This window comes from Mandrillus leucophaeus, unplaced genomic scaffold (genome assembly GCF_000951045.1).
Source record: "Mandrillus leucophaeus isolate KB7577 unplaced genomic scaffold, Mleu.le_1.0 Scaffold199, whole genome shotgun sequence".
Taxonomy (NCBI): domain Eukaryota; kingdom Metazoa; phylum Chordata; class Mammalia; order Primates; family Cercopithecidae; genus Mandrillus; species Mandrillus leucophaeus.
Genome location: NW_012102020.1, coordinates 868,013 through 888,043, shown reverse-complemented (window position 1 = coordinate 888,043; position 20,031 = coordinate 868,013). Strand labels below are relative to the sequence as shown.

General features: G+C 44.4%; 1 protein-coding gene across 1 annotated transcript in view; it reads right to left on the bottom strand.

Annotated features, from left to right (window-relative positions):
- The window catches only part of PCYT1A (phosphate cytidylyltransferase 1, choline, alpha), a 48,635-nt gene that overhangs the window by 16,062 nt on the left and 12,542 nt on the right, over positions 1 to 20,031 (bottom strand). Inside the window, exons 2-3 of the mRNA XM_011978703.1 lie at positions 15,280 to 15,406; positions 3,609 to 3,708 (exon numbers count right to left, since the gene is read on the bottom strand). Coding sequence (XP_011834093.1) covers positions 3,609 to 3,708; positions 15,280 to 15,396 — 217 coding nt within the window. The 5' untranslated portion in view covers positions 15,397 to 15,406. The remainder of the gene's footprint in view (positions 1 to 3,608; positions 3,709 to 15,279; positions 15,407 to 20,031) is intronic.

The following is a 20,031-nucleotide window of genomic DNA, read 5'->3' as shown; positions in this document are numbered from 1 at the left end:
AGAGAGGGGGTTTCACTGTGTTAGCCAGGATGGTCTCGATCTCCTGACCTTGTGATCCACCCACCTCAGCCTCCCAAAGTGCTGGGATTACAGGTGTGAAACACCGCACCCGGCATATATATATATATATGTGTGTCTCTGTGTGTGTGTGTGTGTATATATATATGTATATGTATATGTATGTATGTTTTTTGTTTTTTTTTTTTAAGATAGGGTCTCTGTCACCCAGGCTGAAGTGTGGTGGTGCAATCATGGCTTGTTGTAGTCTAGACCTCCTGGGCTCAAACGATCCTCTCACCTCAGACTCCTGAGTAGCTGGGACTATAGATGCACACTACCACACTTGGCTAATTTTTAAATTTTTTGTAGAGATGGGATCTCATTGTATTGCCCAGGCTGGTCTTAAGGATAGGTCTTGAGGATAGGTCTTCCTATCCTCAAGCAATCCTTCTGCCTTGGCCTCCCAAAGTGCTGGGATTATTGTCTTGAGCCACCACACTCAACCTCTGTATACTATTAACAGCAACTCCCTTTCATGCTCAAAACTGTCCTGATTTGGATGATAAATTATATGGTTTATATGGATCATGAATTATACTATACGCTGCACCACTGGTGACTAAGTAACCATATGTCCTCCTTTAGGCAGAAGAAACCTGGGTTCCAATTAATGATCTCTTTGGATGTATTTATTCTCCCAAATATCTACCACTGAAACATTCTGTTCCTAACAGATTTCCATTGCCCTTCACACTCTCCCTTTTCCTTCCTTTCTCTGAGTTAAACATATTGCTGATTTTTTTCATCTTCCAAAAGATTCCCAGAGCTGACCTTCTTGTCTCTCAAATCATATTTGTTTTTCTCTAAGTGGAGAATCTTCTCCTAGATTATACAACCTCCCTCGTAAAAACCTGGGGAGCAGGAGGGAGGTGTGGAGACTTCCCTAGAGCATGCGCATTCTTTATTGCTTTATTCCTTGTCCTGCACTGGCATAAATGCAGTTAGCTGCTTGGTGATTTAACATACAACAGTCAGACAAAATGAGATCTAAGAGAAAACCCAGAGTTCAAATTAAGCTGGCAAATTTATAGGCTAATTTGTGGCAGTTTGTTCCACCAAAAATACAATTATTTTGCTGAAGGCCTTCTATTCTAATGCTTACAAGGAGTAGCACCATTCCAGGGTGAGGTTTTAGCTGCAATTCTATCCCACTAATTATCTGTTTTACTGTAGGGGAGCCTTCACTTCTTAGTTACTATGGACTATAACTGCTTTATGTACATAACGAAGAAACTATAAAGTTGATAATCTTGAAAACGACTTATTTGTAAAATTCTATAATTCTAAAATTAAAAAGTTATACTAGTCAGGACTTGTTAATTATAAGCTTTAAAACTTGGAAACAGGCCCGGCACGGTGGCTCACTCCTGTAGTCCCAGCGACTCGGGAGGCTGAGACTCAAGAACTGCTTGAACCCCGAAGGGAAAGGCTGCAGTGAGCTGAGATCACGCCGCCGCACTACAACCTGGTTGACAGAGCAAGACTCTGTCTCAACAACAAAACAAAACAAAACAAAAGACCAACTTGGAAACAGTACACATATTTTCAAATTTTATGTACCACAAATGATATACGGACAAATTAGCAACAAACTGGGTAATGCAACCCATCGGATCAAATCTAAATGAATAGCTGACTGTAAATGTGTATCATTAGAGAGAATGTAAGAAGTTCTTGCTTTCAACAGCCTCTACTATCTCATCTGAAGGGGAACCCTGAACTATCTTCTGGCGTTTTGAAGTGAGACCTGGCTACCATTACACTCTGATTCATAGTCTCTGGTTTTCCTTGTCATTTTACCCTGCCTCCAGGAGCCTACCTATTACCCAAATAAAGGAAGCCAAACTCAAAAATCTTATCATGGAATCAGAGGGTTGTGATCAATATGAACTATATCTAAACATTTTTTCAAAAAGAAAGGATTCTCTGGAATTAGCCTCCTTTTTGTTGAGGACCCAAAAACCACAATACGTATACCCAAGATAAGGCCAAGGGGTAAGTGCTAAAATTCCCAGTATTGGCCGGGCGCGGTGGCTCACGCCTGTAATCTCAGCACTTTGGGAGGCTGAGATGGGTGGATCACAAGGTCAAGAGTTCCAGACCAGCCTGGCCAATATGGTGAAACCCCATCTCTACTAAAAATACAAAAATTAGCTGGGTGGGGTGGCGGGCACCTGTAATCCCAGCTACTCGGGAGGCTGAGGCAGAAGAATCGCTTGAACCCGGGAGGCAGAGGTTGCAGTGAGCCAAGATTGCGCCACTGCACACCAGCCTGGGCAACAGAGTGAGACTCTGCCTCAAAAGAAAAAAAAATCCCGGTATGACACTGTACATCACTTCTATTTGTTTTTTTGTTTGTTTTGAGAGAGGGTCTCACTCTGTCACCCAGGCTGGAGTGCAGTGGGTTCACGTAATTCTCGTGCCTCAGCCTCCCGAGTAGCTGGGACTACAGGGGCCTGCCACCACGCCTGGCTAACTTTTGTATTTTGAGTAGAGACAGGGTTTCACCATGTTGGCCAGGCTGGTCTCAAACTCCTGTCCTCAAGTGATGATCCGCCCGCCTCGGTCTCCCAAAGTGCTGGGATTACAAGTGTGAACCACCACTCCTGGCCCACTTCTATTTGTATTTCACTGTTCTTTAGTTACAACAGAAAGCAAACATACCAATACAATTAAGAAGTAACCACAAATATACTAAATGCACAGATTTGTGGCTATAACTCCCTCTTATTCCCTGGTGTCTGCCTGAGTCTTAGTTCAGCCCTATATTTACAGGGTAGAAAGAACACTTAGTAATCAGAAGAAGTGAAAAAGGATTGGAAAAAAAAGGAGAATGGGGGAATTTACAGAGAAGAAAGAATATTTGCTGTAAGACTTTGTATTCATAACAAATGCTCTTGGGAGTTTATTTTTACAGTGATCTCTAAAACCAATTGCCCCACATAAGAAAAGCATCTTGAATATATGTTAGTAATTTATGTGGTCAAAAACTGCTAATTAATGATGTAAATTAAGCATACAAATAAAAAGCAAGGGCTTTGAAAATAATAAAGTATTTTTTAGAACCTGGAAAATTATAATATCAGTAAAAATAAAATTAAGTGATGAGCATCTCCCAACCTGGGATATTTTTGTTCTCTATCAATCGGCAGCATCATAGCCAGCTGACAGAGCGTAGAGAGGCGGTGGGGAATTCTGAAGGCTATGAAGAATGTGACAGCCTGACATATGATTTGGACTTTATAGAAACAGATAAGATCATAACTCAGCTCAGGCTAATATAATATCGTATTGTTTCTGCTTTACTATACCTCATACCTACAACCGCAGCCCAGGAAACAGGTGTATAATAATAAGAAAAAAATGAAAGTTATGGAGTAGAGTTACCCTTCTAAATGGAACATCAAGGCAGGTGGGAAGAACCCCTTTACCGCTGGTCTTTACAAGCAATCGGAGGGAAGTACGTAGAGAGCAGGTGTGTATTTGATAAACACAATGGAATGCTAAAAACCATAGTAAAACAACAAATTAGGTAGGTATTTACTTACAAGGAGTTCCTCTGCTGGCTTCCTCCATAGTTACCCTGACATAGGGCTTACTAAAGTCAACTTCAATTTCATCAGAAAAAGGAGCTGGTTTCCGTAAGCCCTTAAGAGAAGGAAAGTGAAGGAAAAGAAAGTTCAACTCAATGGCATACACTGTAATACTAAAAAAAAAAAAGGCAGCTTTAAAGACAAATCAGTTATTCAATATGATGTGATTAAAATTCTTCCTAAAACATTGTAACATAAGAAAGAAGGAAAAAATGGTATTCCAAACTGACAAATGAAAGTTGCAACCTTTTACAAAATGGGTAAATTATGGCATGAAAAATAAATGTCTTGCTGGTGACTTCAGGTTCAGACTGAGCAATCTGGCTGGGAATCCAAGCACAGTCCCAACTAACTGGGTCCAGAATGATGGCTCCTCTGCAGCAAGGCAAAACAGCCACCCCTATATCATGTGACAAATTGCCAAGGTTCCTAAGTGCATTTTCTTCGTTTTCTCTTTTTTTTTTTTTGAGACAGTCTCGCTCTGTTGCCCAGGCTGGAGTGCAGGAGCATGATCTCGGCTCACTGCAACCTCTGCCTCCCGGGTTCAAGTGATTCTCCTGCCTCAGCCTCCCAAGTAGCTGAGATTACAGGTACCTGCCACCACACCCAGCTAATTTTTGTATTTTTAGTAGAGACAAGGTTTCACCATATTGGCCAGGCTGGTCTTGAACTCCTGAGCTCAAGTGATCCGCCCACCTTGGCCCTCCCACAGTACTGGGATTACAGGCATGAGCCACTGTGCCTGACCCATAAGTGCATTTTCACACCACTTCCACTAAGAGACTGGGAAGGCAAACAACTCCTGGGTGCTTTATTAAGTATAACTATCACTGTATAGTGCTTGACACTGTAACTATGTTCTAATGCTCATAACAGCCCTGTAAGGCAAGAAGTACTATAACTGGTATCCTCAACTTAAGGATGAGAGAAACGAGGCAGGGCACAGTGGCTCACAACTGTACTTCCAGCACTTTGGGAGGCTGAGATGGCCAAATCACCTGAGGTCAGGAGTTCGAGACCAGCCTAGCCAACATGGTGCAACTCTGTCTCTACTGAAAATACAAAAATTACGGTGGCGCACCTATAATTCCAGCTACTTGGGAGGCTGGGGCAGGACCATCACTTGAACCCAGGAGGCAGAGCTTGCAGTGAGCTGAGATCACACCACTGCACTCCAGCCTGGGCCACAGAGCAAGACTCAGTCTCAAAAAAAAAGATGAGAGAAAGGAGGTTCAGAGAAGTTATGTAAATTGTACGTAGTTACTCAGAGGCCAAGCTGAAATTATTATGCAGGCATGTTGATCTGTCTATTATAGATGGCTTCATTTAAGAAATTTTGTTATTCCCGCCTGTAATCCCAGCATTTTGGGAGGCCGAGGTGGGTGGATCACGAGGTCAGGAGATCGAGACCATCCTGGTTAACACGGTGAAACCACGTCTCTACTAAAGATAGAAAAAATTAGCCGGGTGTGCTGGTGGGCACCTGTAATCCCATCTACTCGGGAGGCTGAGGCAGGAGAATCGCTTGAACACGGGAGGCAGAGGTTGCAGTGAGCCAAGATCACGCCATTGCACTCCAGCCTAGGCGACAGGGCAAGACTCCATCTCAAAAAAAAAAAGAGTTTTTTTTATTCTTAAATATTTTATTCTACTTGATGCTGTTGTGAATGGAATTGTTTTCTTAATTTTATTTTTGGATCGTTCCTTGATATTATGTAACAGTGCAATTGATTTGTATTTGTGTTTGTGTAATTGAAATTTTCTGTATATTGATCTTATGTTCTATGATTTTGCTAAAGCTAATTCTCAGTTCTAGTATTAGCTGTTGTTTCATAGATTCCTTAGCATTTTCTACATATAATAACATCATGTTGTCTGTGAATAAAGATAGTGTTGCTTATTCTTTTCCAATCTGGATTTTTCTTTTTCTTTTTTTTTTTTTTGAGAGGGTCCAGCTCTGTTGCCCAGGCTGGAGTGCATTGCCGCCATTTCGGCTCAATGCAACCTCCACTTCCCTGACTCAAGTGATCCTCCCACCTCAGCCTCTCGAGTAGCTGGGACTACAGGCATGCACTACCCAACATCCAGCTGATTTTTTATTCTTGTAGACACAAGGTCTCACTATGTGCCTGGGCTGGTTTCAAACTCCTGGCCTCAAGCAGTCATTCCACCTTGGCCTCCCAAAGTGCGGAGGTTATATAGGCGTGGGCCACCGCACCCGGCTAATTTTTTGTATTTTTTAAAAATTCAGTCTCCATAGAGACTGTCAAAAATCGCCAATGCTGACGACATTGCAAGTTGTCACAGACGGGTACTGGGAAAAGTTTTCAAGGAGTAATAACTGCGCCTCAGATAAACGCCAGTGGTCACTGTGCAAAGCTCTTTTATCACTGCCGCTGTGCAAAGCTCTTTTATTACTGCCGCTGTGCAAAGCTATTTTTTTTTAATTATTATTTTTTTAGAGATGGGGTTTTGCCATGTTGCCCAGGCTGGTCTCAAACCCCTGGACTCAAGCGATCCACCCAGCTCAACCTCCCAAAGTGCTGGGATTACAGGTGTGAACCATTGCACCTGGCCTGGCTTTTTTTTTTTTGAGAGGGAGTTTCACTCTTGTTGCCCAGGCTGGAGTGCAATGGTGCGATCTCAGCTCACCGCAACCTCTGCCTCCGAGGTTCAAGCAATTCTCCTGAGTAGCTGGGATTACAGGCACGTGCCACCACACCCGGCTAATTTTAACTTTGTATTTTTAGTAGAGAAGGGGTTTCTCCACGTTGGTCAGGCTGGTCTCGAACTCCCGACCTCAGGTGATCCGCCCACCTCGGCCTCCCAAAGTGCTGGGATTACAGGCGTGAGCCACCGTGCCCGGCCTCTGGCCTGGGATTTTTGACTATAGTTTGTTTCTTGTAATGTTTTTGTCTGGCTTTGATATCTGGCCTCACAAAACAGGTTGTGATGTATTCTCTTTACCTTATTTTTGTGTAAGATTCGTATTATTTATTCCTTAAATGTTTTTGTGGGTTTTGTAAAGACAGGTTCTCGCTCTGCCTCCGAGGCTGGAGCGCGGCGGCACGATCATAGCTCTCTGCAGTCCCCGATTCTGGGGCCCACGCAGTTCTCTCACCTCAGCTTCTCTAACAGCTGGGACTACAGGCGGGCACCACCACACCCAGCTAACTTTTTAACTTTGGGCCTGGACTTGTCTTTGTGAGAAGATTTTTAATGACTAATTCCTTTTTTTTCTTTTTTAACTTGATATAGGTCTATCAAGATTTTCTACTTTCTCTTGGTTAGTTTTTGTAATTTGTCTCTTTCTAGGAAATTGTCTATTAAATTGTCAAAATTTTTGGCATGAAATTGTTCCCTTATAATCCTTCTAATTTCTGTATGGCTATAGTGATGCTCAGTTCTAAAAAGATCATGTCGTGATTGGGCTGAATCCAGAGACTGTGAAGATCAGGTAAGTGTAGATTTTTAAAATTGTTTTAACATTAAAACATGTTTTTGTTTGTTTGTTTGGTTTGGTTTGGTTTGTTTTGGCTGGGTGCAGTAGCTCATGCCTATAATCCCAGCACTTTGCAAGGCCCAGGCTAGTGGATTGCTTGAGCCCAGGTGTTCAAGACCAACCAGCCTGGGCAACATGACGAAACTCTGTCTCTACAAAAAATACAAACATTAGCCGGGCATGGTGGCATATGCCTGTAGTCCCAGTTACTTGGGAAGCTGAGGTGGCAGGATTGCTTGAGTCAGGGAGGCAGGGGTCACAGTGAGCTGAGATTGCCCCACCACATTCCAGCCTGGGCAACAGAGCAAGACCCTGTCTCAAAAAAAAAAAAAAAAAAAAATCACTTACATAAGTTTAGTTAAGATATACTTAATGATATAAATGGAAACATTCTTTTTTTTTTTTTTTGAGGTAAAGTGTTGCTCTGTCGCCCAGGCTGGAGTGCAGTGGTGCGAGCTCGGCTCACGGCAACCTCCACCTCTCGGTTTCAAGTGATTCTCATGCCTCAGCCTCCCAACTAGCTGGGATTACAGGCATGCACCACCACACCTAGCTATTTTTTGTATATTTAGTAGAGACAGGGTTTCACCATGTCGGCCAGGCTGGTCTTGAACTCCTGGCCTCAGGTGATCCACCCACTTCGGCCTCCTAAAGTGCTGGGATTACAGGCTTGAGCCACCACGCCCAGCCAGGACATTCATTTTTAGATATGTGTGTGTGTTGTTATTCTTTGGAATACTTTTAGAAATAGAACCAAGGACCTAGATACTAATCAAAACCACAAGGAGATACTATTTCATATCAACCAGGATGGCTATGAGCAAAAGACAGGCAATAACAGTCTCGGTAAGGATGTGAAGAAGTTAGAACCATCATACATTGCTACTGTGAATATAAAATAATGTGCAGCTTTGGAAAACGGTTCTTCAAAATGTTAAACAGAATTACAATATGACCCAGAAATTATACTACTAGGTATATACCCAAGATAATTGAAAACATACATTAAGAAAAAAAAAACTATGTAGGGTACAGTAACTGACGCCTGTAATCCCAGCACTTTGGGAGGCTGAGGCGGGTAGACCACCTTAGATCGGGAGTTCGAGACCAGCCTGGCCAGCATGGTGAAATCCCGTCTCTGCTAAAAATACAAAACTTAGCCAGGTGGGGTGGTGCATGCCTGCAATCCTAGCTACTTGGGAGGTTGAGGCAGGAGAATTACTTGAACCCAGGAGGTGGAGGTTGCAGTGAGCTGAGATTGTGCCACTGTGCTCATCTGGGAGACAGAGAAAGACTCTGCCTCAAACAAAAACAAAATCAAAAACAGAAACAAACAAAAAACTTATACATGAAAAATGTTCACACACTTGCATTACTCGTAATAGCCAAAAAGTAGAAACAACCCAAATGTCCATCAATGAATGGATAAATAAATGGTATGTCCATACAGTGGAATCGTTTTATTTACCTATAAAAAGGAATAAAGTACTGACACATGCTACCACCTGGATGGATCTTGAAAACATTATGCCAAACAAAGGAAGTCGGACACAAAAGGCCACATATTGTATGACTTCATTTACGTTAGATATTCAGACTAGGCAAAGCTGTAGAGACAGAAAGCAGATTAGTGGTTGCCAGGAGGTAGCTGGAGGGAAACAGGGAATGGCTGCTAATGAATACAGGGGGTTTCTTTTTGAGGTGATGAAATGTTCTGGAATTAAATAGTTGTGATGGTTATACAACAGTATGACTAGACTATAAACTACTGACTTATATAATTTAAAATGGTTAAAATAATGAATTTTATGTTATGTGAATTTTACCCAAATTTTAAAAGATATATTGGCCACGTGTGGTGGCTCACACCTGTAATCCCAGCACTTTGGGAGGCTGAGGTAGGTAGATCATGGGGTCAGGAGTTCGAGACCAGCCTGATCAACATGGCGAAACCCTGCTTCTACTAAAAATACAAAAATTAGCTGGGCGCCGTGGTGGGCGCCTGTGGTCCCAGCTACTCCAGAGGCTGAAGCAGGAGAATTCCTTGATCCCGGGAGATGGAGGCTGCAGTGAGCCGAGATCACGCCACTGCACTCCAGCCTGGGCGACAGAGCAAAACTCCATCTCAAAAAAAAAAAAAAAAGGTATTTTACGTATCTTATCTTTCACAACTGTTTCTTCAGTCTTTCTCATATTCTGTGTCTATTCCCAGGTAGAAGACAAATACAGCTGTCCTTCCTGGCTGGGGTTTGTGCTAAACCCGTTTCTCCTAAGTATAGGGAGTGAAACTAACACTGTGCAGCTATAATAAACCAGCAAAATCTTTTTTTCTAGAGTTGTTTCCAGCTGGAAAAGGTAGTATTTTTAAAAACACTGTTATTCTCAAAGAACAGTGTCTCTAGAAGCTGAGGTTTATAAAAGTAGGACTAAATATGTCTATGTTCTCCTAAAATACATCTCGTTCATTTTAACCTCAAGGGAACCCCACAGTATTGCTTTCAAGCCTTAAGACTATCTGGTAGTGAGGTATAAATGAAAGAGCATGAGGTTAGAACTTGAAAAATTTAGATTAAATCCCAACTCTATCATTTAATAGCTGTGAAATCACAGCAAGTTTCTAAAGCTTTTGTTTCATCTTCCACAAAATAGAAAACAATACCTGCCCTACAAGTTTACTATGAGGATTAAACAAAGTAGCATCTGCAAAGTAATTAGCACAATGTATCACAAAAGCAGGCACTCAACAAATTTGTCATTAGCTCATTTCCTCTTGTATCCTATAGAACACAGATTTCAGCATGCTAACAAGATTAACCTCTATTAATCTAAGAGGTTAGCTTCTAAAATGCTATATAAACTTTCCAAATGTATGCAGCTAAAAGTTATAATGGCAATCAACAGTCCCCAAATTATGAATTGTCCCTGAATGCAATATTGTTTCCATAACAACTTTTTCCAGGCTATATTCACACACATTATTTCACTATTCCTCAAAATTTCAGTGAAAACGAGAGATTCTAGCATCCACACTAACAGGAAAATGGACATAATTCAAATAATATGAGACTAGAATTTGATATTGTCATCCCAGTACACTTTTTACTTTCTAAGGATTCTTTTTTTTTTTTGCTTTTTTTTGTGAGACAGAGTCTCACTCTGTCACCCAGGCTGAAGTGCAGTGGCACAATCTTGGCTCACTGCAACCTCTGCCTCCTGAGTTCAAGCCATTCTCCTGCCTCAGCCTCCTGAGTAGCTGGGATTACAGGCATGCACCACCACACCCCACTAATTTTTTTTGTATTTTTAGTACAGACGGGATTTCGCCATGTTGGCCACGCTGGTCTCAAACTCCTGACCTCATGATCTGCCCTCCTTGGCCTCCCAAAGTGCTAAGATTACAGGCATGAGCCACTTGCGCCCAGCCTGATATATATTAAGATAAGCTAAATGTCTTATGTTTTATAAATAGTTTTGTGATCCTTTTGATTGAACCTTTAGAAACATCTGTATCAATAAATGATTTATACTTATAGACAAAATAGCCATAAAGTTTTTCCTTCTTAACTCTTTTGTCTCTTTTCTATCCATTTCATCCCGACCCGCCAACCCAGGTATCTAATACTTGGTGATCTTTCCTATTCCTTTCTTTACTTGCAAGAAAAGTGCTTTTCTAAAGCTAATGAGCTCAGCCGGGTGTGGTGGTCCACGCCTGTCACCTCAGCACAGGGAGGCAGAGGCAGGCGGACAGCTTGAGCCCAGGAGTTGAAGACCTGCCTAGGCAACACAGCAGGTCCCCAGCCCTTCTTTTTTTTTTTTTTTTTTTTTTTGAGACGAAGTCTTACTCTGTTGCCCAGGCTGGAGTGCTGTGGCACGATCTCAGCTCACTGCAAACTCCGCCTCCCAGATTCAAGCTATTCTCCTGCCTCAGCCTCCTGAGTGGCTGGGATTACAGGCACCCACCACTGCGCCCAGCTAATTTTTGTATTTCTAGTAGGGACAAGGTTTTGTCATGTTGGCCAGGCTGATCTCGAACTCCTGACCTCAGGTAATCCACCCAACTTGGCCTCCTGAAGTGCTGGGATTACAGGCGTGAGCCACCGTGCCTGGCCTGCGAGTCCCCATTAAAAAAAAAAAAAAAAGTTAGTGAGCTCTAGGCTATAGAATTCTACTCTATACTCACATCTCATAAAAGGAAGGTCTTGTTTATCTTTACACCTCTACCACCTACTGCCACACCAGCGCATTGTAAATATGCAATAAAGGCCGGGAGCAGTGGCTCACGCCTGTAATCCCAGCACTTTGGGAGGTCGAGGCAGGCAGATCACGAGGTCAGGAGATTGAGACCATCCTGGCTAACATGGTGAAACCCCGTCTCTACTAAAAAATACAAAAAATTAGCCAGGCATGGTGGTGGACGCTTGTACTACCAGCTACTCGGGAGGCTGAGGCAGGAGGAGAATGGCATGAACCCAGGAGACGGAGCTTGCAGTCAGCCGAGATCACACCACTGCACTCCAGCCTGGGTGACAGAGCCAAGACTCCGTCTCAAAAAATAAATAAATAAAAATGCAATAAAATCTTGCTTACTCAACCCAAATGTCAACTGGAGAATGAATAACTAAAAAGTAGCATGTGATATATGATGGAACGTTATTTCCCAATAAAAAAAAAATTGAAGTACTGCCCAGATGTGGTGGCTCACACCTGTAATCCCAACACTTTGGGAGGCTGAGGTGGGCGGATCACCTGAGGTCAGAAGTTTGAAACCAGCCTGAGCAACATGGTAAAACCTCATCTCTACTAAAAATACAAAACTTAGCCAGGAGTGGTGGCGCCTGCGTAGTCCCAGTTACTCGGGAGGCTAAGGCAGGAGAATCATTTGAACCTGGGAAACCGTGATCACGCCACTGCACTCCAGCCTGGGCAACAGAACGAGACTCTGTCTCAAAAAAATTAAGTACTTATAGATGTTGCAATATGAATCAATCTTCAAAACATGTTTAGTGGAAGAAGCCAGCCCCAAAAGACCACATACTGTATGACGTCATTTGTATGTAACACCCAGAACAGGCAAATCCACAGAATCAAAAGACAGATTAGTGGTCTCCAGAGGCTGGAGAGACTGGGGGGAAACGGGGAGTGACTGCTCCTGAGTAGACGCCTTCTCTCTGGGGTGATAAAAATATCCCAGGCCAGGCCTGGTGCCTCACGCCTGCAATCCCACACTTTGGCAGGCTGAGGCAGGAGAATCGCTTGATCCAGGAGACTGAGAGCAGCCTGGGTAACGTTGTGAGACCCCATCCCCACAAAAGCAAATTTAAAAATTAGCCAGGCATGGTGACGTGCACCTATATTCCCAGCTACATGGGTGGCTGAGGTGAGAGGACTGTTTGAGCCCAGAAAGTTGAGGCTGCAGTGAACTATGATCACACCACTGCCCTCCAGCCTGGGTAACAGACCAAGGCCCTGTCTCAAAAAAATAAAGAAAAATATTCTAAAACTGGTCATGGTGATGGTTGCACAACTCTGTGACTAAACTAAAAACCACTGAATTGTATACTGTAAATGATATGTCAGTTATAACTCAATAAAGCTGTTAAAAAAAAGAAAACAGTCTTGTTTTTGTTACAGCGTTCAAAGGAGAGTCACAGCTAGAAAGTACAGGCGCACAGTGAGATGACAGGCACGTTTACTAGCAGACACCCCTCCTCACCAACGTTGGTCCAGGCTGTTGGGTGGCTCCTTGACCATTCGCCTGTGCTAAATAGCCTGTGTGTTTCAGGGAGGAATGTGGAACAGGTAGCAAGTCACTGAACTGATTTCACATGAATAGATGAAGCAAAAGAATTTAAAGCATTGACTCCCCAGAAGAATTAAAAAAAAAACAAAAAAAAAAAAACCCAGACTTTAAAGACCAAGAAATTTAGGTTTTCTCAGAGCTCATTCCACTGAAAAGACTGACTTCCTTTGCTCTATTCCTAGCTACAGTGATTGGCTGATTAGCTGACAGTATCACCTATTTGGTTATAACTTGTTCCTGCTCCAAGTGATGCTGCTGAATTGGTACCACCATTTCTTCAATCTGAATTCTCTAAGAAATATTCAGAAACTAACAATGCCCTGTTTTGTTGATTGCTGAGTCATTTTCTGAGCTTATTTACTATAGTATGCAGAATAACGCCCCCCTACAGATGGCCACACCCATTCCCTGGAGCCTGTGACTGTTTTACCACACATGGCAAAAGAGACTCTGCAGGCCAGGCACAGTGGCTCACGCCTGGTAATCCTAGCACTGTGGGAGGCCGAGGTAGGAAGACTGCTTGAGCTCAGGAGTCCAAGACCAGCCTGGGTAACATAGCAAGACCCTTACTCTAAAAATAAAAATAAAAATAGTAAGCCAGGCATGGTGGTGGGCACCTGCAATCCCAGCCACTTGGGAGGCTGAGGCAGGGAAATCACTTGAACCCAAGAGGCAGAGGTTGCAGTGAACTGAGATCGCGCCACTGCACTCCAGCCTGAGCGACAGAGCGAGACTCTGTCTCAAAAATACAAATAAAAATAAAAATAGTAAAGAAGCTTTGCAGATATGATTAAATAAAGGATTTGAAGGACAGGAAGATTATTCCAGTTTATCTGGGTACACCTAATGTAATCACAAGAGTCCCTGTAAGCGAAAAGGGAGTAGGACATTCAGAATCTGCAGGAGATATGGCAGAAGCAATGGTCAGAGTGATGTAAGCACTGGCTGGTGCCAAGCGCTAAGCAATATGGGGACCCTCTAGAAGCTGGAAAAGGCAAGAAGACGGACTTTCCCCTGGACGCTCCAGCTCTGCCAACACTCTGATTTTAGTCCTCTGAGACCCATTTCAGATTTCTGATATCCAGAAATGTAAGATAAGTTATTTGTATATTTGTATTATGGTAATTTGTTACAAATGCAACAGGAAACAAATATATATACTTGCTCTTATGATCAATATCAGCCCTGCAGGCACTTGTTTATTTGTGGGGTATTATTTGCTTTTATTGCTCAAGACAGAGCATTCACTTGGAATAACTATTAATTGTTTCAGAATAGATTTTTCCCTTTGGGCTGGGAAGCTCTAGAACTAACCAGTGGAAAATGAGTTTGATCAATGGCTAATGGTCAATATAGGTAAAGAAACATACAATTCTGTCATTGGGATTTTGAAACACAGATTTCATACTAATATTAACAACAGTAGCTCCAATTGTGTATGTGTTCTCTGACATGTTTTTACTATGGAAAGTTTTAGAAGGGTAGCAAGCTGAGACAGGGTAGGCAGTGTGGAATGGGGTCTTTCATTTAAGGTTTGGCAATAATTAGGAAATAGAGAGATACATTTCCAGAGATAAAGGAGCATAAGGTAGGCATAAATGGAAAAAGGTTCTCATTCAAGATATAACTAGTAATAGAATGGAGGAATGATATAGGGAGAAAAAACAGTAGAAAAAACGCACTAGACACGAGATGATGTGAAGATCAAAACACTGCCTAGAGCCCCAATTTTTCTATTTTATTAGTTTTATTTACTTATTTATTTATTTACCTATTTTTTATTTTTATTTTTGAGACAGGGTCTGTCTCTGTTGCCCAGGCTGAAATGCAATGGCACGATCTTGGCTCACTGCATCCTCCGCCTCCCGAGTTCAAGCAATTCTCCTGCCTCAGCCTCCAAAGTAGCTGGGATTACAGGCATGTGCCATCACGCCCGGCTAATTCTGTATTTTTAGTAGAGACGGGGTTTCACCATGTTGGTCAGGCTGGTCTTGAACTCCTGACCTCGGGTGATCCGCCCACCTCAGCCTCCCAAAGTGCAGGGATTACAGGTATGAGTCACCGCACCTGGCCATATTTCAATAGTTTTAGCCTAATACACACGCAACTTCCATATTTTCCTCACATTTCTTTTTCTAAATCCAGCGTAAAGCTCCTACAACTGAGCTGTGAGTCATAATCTAGTAAAAAGGCAGAAGATTTCCAGTGACTGTGAAATACACTTACTATTCCTTCTTTTCATTGTTTCAGAAGACGTGTAACACTGATATCATCAACGCTGTATCGGTTTCTACCCTCCCCCTGCCGGGTTCATCTCCACTTACCACTGCACAGCGCTGCACTTTGAAAGGAACCCCATCTTCCTCTGTTGCCCCGTTGGGTCCAGGCGCCTCTTTCCTCCTCTTCCTTGCATTGACCTTGGCTGAACACTGTGCATCCATCTTCTTTTAACTGGTCATAGAAAGTGAAAACAAAAATTTTCTCATTGGGGTGGGAAAAGAGTTTGTCACCAGTATTTCCGAAATGTTGACAAGGATACACTCAGCAAAATATCAGTTCTATAGCATGTACTTCACTAAGATGAGCCAATGGCATCTGGCAAAAACAACGAAGCTTCACAAAACACAGGCTCTAGTAGGAATACTGAAATGCCTCTCTGTGGAACAATGGCCACAATGAATTGCCTGAAGTTGGAAGTCATTCCCCCTCACAGTGCAGCCTACATACTAACTGCTAATTTTAAATCCTGATTGCATGCAAAAGATTGGAATAATTTGTCTGAGAAAGACAGTTACATAGACTCTCCCATGACCCTCCATATCATCGATACGACAGGTATAAGGCAATGTGAAGGCATGACTGGTGCAGGTAGAGAAAAGAGCCTTTTGTAAAGGGATGGCTCTCACCAAGTCCTGGATTAACAAAACATGGATTTCTTAACTCTCATTTTTTTTTTAAGACAGGGTCTCACTCTGTTGTCCAGGCTGGGGTGCAGTGGTATGATCTTGGTTCACTGCAGTTTCAACCTTGTTAGCTCAAGTGACCCTCTTGCCTCAGCCTCCCAAGCAGCCAGGACTCAGGCACGTGCCACCATACATAGCTGTTTGTTTTTTTTTTAAGAGACAGGCCTCGCTATGTTGCCCAGGCTGGTCTCGAAATCCTGGCCTCAAGGGATCCTCCTGTCTCAAACTCACAAAGACTTGGGATTACAGGCATGAACCACAGCACGAGTTGATGTCTTAACTCTAAATGCTCTACAGATTTCAGTGACCACTTCACCAGCGTTAGTTCTATGAAAGCTGTAGAGTAGCATAACGGTTTTTATTTCCTTTTTCGTTACTTTTATTTTTTTAAGGGATGGGGTCTTGCTAGGTTGTCCAGGCTGGAGTGCAGTGGCTGCTCACAGTCACAATCAGAGCACACTGTAGCCGCAAACTCCTGAGCTCAAGCAATCCTTCCACCTGAGCCTCCAGAATAGCTAGGGCCAGCATAACGTCTTTTTAAAATGTCCTTCTCCTTCTTTTTCTCAAAAAAAAAAAAAAAAGAAACAGTCTCACTCTGTCACCCTGGCTAAGTGCAATGGCACGATCTCGGCTCACTACAACCTCCGCCTCCTGGTTTCAAGCAATTCTCCTGCCTCCTGAGTAGCTGGAATTATAGGCGCCCACCCCCACGCCCAGCTAATTTTTTGTATTTTTAGTAGAGACGGGGTTTCACTATGTTGGCCATGATGGTCTTGAACACCTGACCTCGTGATCCACCTGCCTCGGCCTCTGAAAGCGCTGGGATTACAGGCATGAGCCACTGCACCCAGCCAATTTTTGTATTTTTAGTAGAGACAAGGTTTTGTCATGTTGGCCAGGCTGGTCTTGAACTCCTGACCTTAGGTGATCCACCCACCTCGACCTCCCAAAGTGCCGGAATTACAGGTGTAAACCACTGCACCCGGCCCTTCCCCTTCTTTTCTCAGTACTCATTTCCCTTTCCTCTTTCAGGGTCTTAACACCTCAATAGTTTCCAGCTATTAAAACTCCCTCAGGGACTCTCCTTCCCCCAAAGGTAAACTTATTTATTGGCTCATTTAGCAGACAGTTCCTAGCAACTAGCTATTACAGCAAAGTTCTGAATATTCTATATTTCATGTTTATGTCACAGAATACTTGGGGTGTCGCTTCACCAGCCAGAAACCTCTGTGGCCAGTGGCGCCTTTGCCTGAGTTTTGCTTAGGCCCGCTGGGCCCATTCCATCCACTCAGCCTGGCAGGCTACGCTCAGCTCGTGTCACCAGCACAGATTCCACGCACGCCAAGGGCAAGCCAGGCACGGAGCGGCAAGCGGTGCACAGGCGAGTGAGCACAGGCTCCGGCCACTGCGCACAGCCAGGCACACCAGCTGCCAGGGGGTGGGCAGCTCCAGGCGCCAGCTCCCTGAGAGGCTGCAGCTGAACCAGGCATACCACAAGCAGCTTCCAATGCAGGCACTGGGGAACATGGTGGTGCCCAGAAGCTTGGAGATGCCAGGAACCACAGAGCTCCAAAGAGGGGGTCACAGCCCAGGCTCAGGGAGTTCCTAGGTCTGGGCTTCCCAAAGGGCTGCAGCTCTTCTCTTCTCTCTCTCCTCTCTTGTCTCTTTCTCTTGCTCACAACGTGGCAAGTGGTGGGTGGGGGGAGCTGGGGACATGTTTCAGCTCTGTTTGTTACAGCTCTTTCAGTCCTGCCATTTGGTGGATCCCGAGTTCTAGTACCATGTCCAGGAAGAATGAGGTACATGGACAACTGGAGGATAAGCAAGGTGAAGAGGTGCTTTGTTGAGCAACACAGTAGTTCTCAGGAGACCCCAAGTGGGTAGCTCCTTTCCACAGCAGGTCGTCCCAGCATCTGTGCAGTCCTCAGCGGAGAGGGGACCAAAAGTGGATAGCTCCTATCTGAAGGCAGGTCATCCTTTTGTCTCCGCAGCCCTCAGTGGAGAGGAGAGCTGGAGTGGGAAGCTCCTATCAGCAGTCAGCCATCCTGTCAAGTCTGGCTGAGTCCAGGGTTTTCATGGGCTTCAGAGGGGAGGAAGTACATGCTGATTGGCCCATTGGGAAGCCATGGGCAGCCTGGAAAAAGCACCATAAGTTCTCACTCCAGTCCACAGAACTGGCAGCCTGGGCCCCAGGCTTCAGGCCATCCCTGGCTTGAAGGTGGGGATTCACCAGGGACCTGCCCATTTCCGCCTAGGAGCCTCTCTGCCTCCTGCTGCTGTCAAGGCACCCTGGCTATTCGTGCCAAGGGGTGCCTGCAGGCCTGCATGAAGCTGCCCTCAGCTCCGCCTTGGCCTCCCCTCCTGTGCTCCTGGACACCCAAAATGTGGAGGGGGCCAAGGCAGCAGGGGGCTGGCGTGTCAGCGCTGCCCCTTGCACACGCACACGCAGCCAGGTCATGACGGTGCCCAGGCTTGGTCTCAACTTTGCTCCAAAATCAGAGTGGGCACCAAAATCAGAGTGGGCACCAAAATCAGAGCGGGCACCAAAATCAGAGCGGGCACCAGGATCAGAGCGGGCACTAGGAGCAAGGAGAGGCCAGGCAGTGGGAGCAGGCACTTCAAGCTTGCAGGGGCAGGGGAGGTTCCTGGGCCCCCAAAAGCACAGGGATGCCCAGGTATGTAGCCACGGCTGCTCCTGCCCCGCCAACCTGGAAGCGGGCAGGGCTTCCACCTATTCCTGGCTCCCACTGGCTCCATGGAGTGTGCAGTGCAGACCATGCCTCCCCGACTGCAGCTGGCATCATGGCAGTAGCCCATCCAGACAGGCCACCGCTGCCATCATTTAGACGTTGGCTTTTTAGCTCCCTGCAGGGAAAGTTGCATTTTTCTTGAGTAATAAAATTTGAACAGGCCGGGCGCGGTGGCTCAAGCCTGTAACCCCAGCACTTTGGGAGGCCGAGACGGGCGGATCACGAGGTCAGGAGATCGAGACCATCCTGGCTAACACGGTGAAACCCCATCTCTACTAAAAAATACAAAAAACTAGCCGGGCGAGGTGGCGGGCGCCTGTAGTCCCAGCTACTCCAGAGGCTGAGGCAGGAGAATGGCGTGAACCCGGGAGGCGGAGCTTGCAGTGAGCCGAGATCCGGCCACTGCACTCCAGCCTGGGCGACAGAGCGAGACTCCGTCTCAAAAAAAAAAAAAAAAAAAAATTTGAACAAATGAATTACTTTCTTGATACTGATGAAATTTTAGGAATCAGCCAGAAATTGGGGGTAGGGGAACCTCTATGATCAACTGTCATGTCTGCACAAGATACGGTTCAGAGAAGAATCTTCAGAACAGGTGGAAAACAAATGCCAGAGAGAATGAGGACAGTCTACTCTGCCCTACTGCCTCTCATAAGCCTGACTGAGATGTTCATCTAAACAACTGCAATTGTGCCTTACTTTCTTTCCTCCGGCTAAATTCCAAGTGGCAATATGACAAGATCTACAAGAAACCTGGCCTGATTCTTAGAGACTGAAGGTGACACCCCATGAGTCATGGCTAAGTGTTAGGCCAACATCAAAAAATGTCAGAGTCCAAAGTGAAAGATGAGCACCACCTAGAAATGTCCTTTCCTCACAAATGCAAATTACAATGGAGGAAGGGTACTATACACTGGACTCTAAGTTCTTCCAGTGATGATGGTCAGAGCTTGCCTTCGCTATTGTTATTAACGATTCTTTCATAATATTCAGAGGTCAGTACTCTCATCTCCGTGGTCTGAGTGAACTACTCAAAATGCCTAATCCATCCAATTAATGACAGTTTTCTAATTTGCACATCTAATTTGCACAGTACTCTTCTGTAAGTATCTGCTCAATTCTTCTAAGTGTAGAGACACAAAATCCACTATGAGAAATATAATCAGCAATTTGGCGTCAGGCTGAAGTCAATAATATCAGGCAGTCAAAAATATGAGTACTCAAGGCCGAGATGGGCAGATCACGAGGTCAGGAGATCGAGACCATCCTGGCTAACATGGTGAAACCCCGTCTCTACTAAAAAAAAATACAAAAAAGGCCAGGCGCGATGGCTCAAGCCTGTAATCCCAGCACTTTGGGAGGC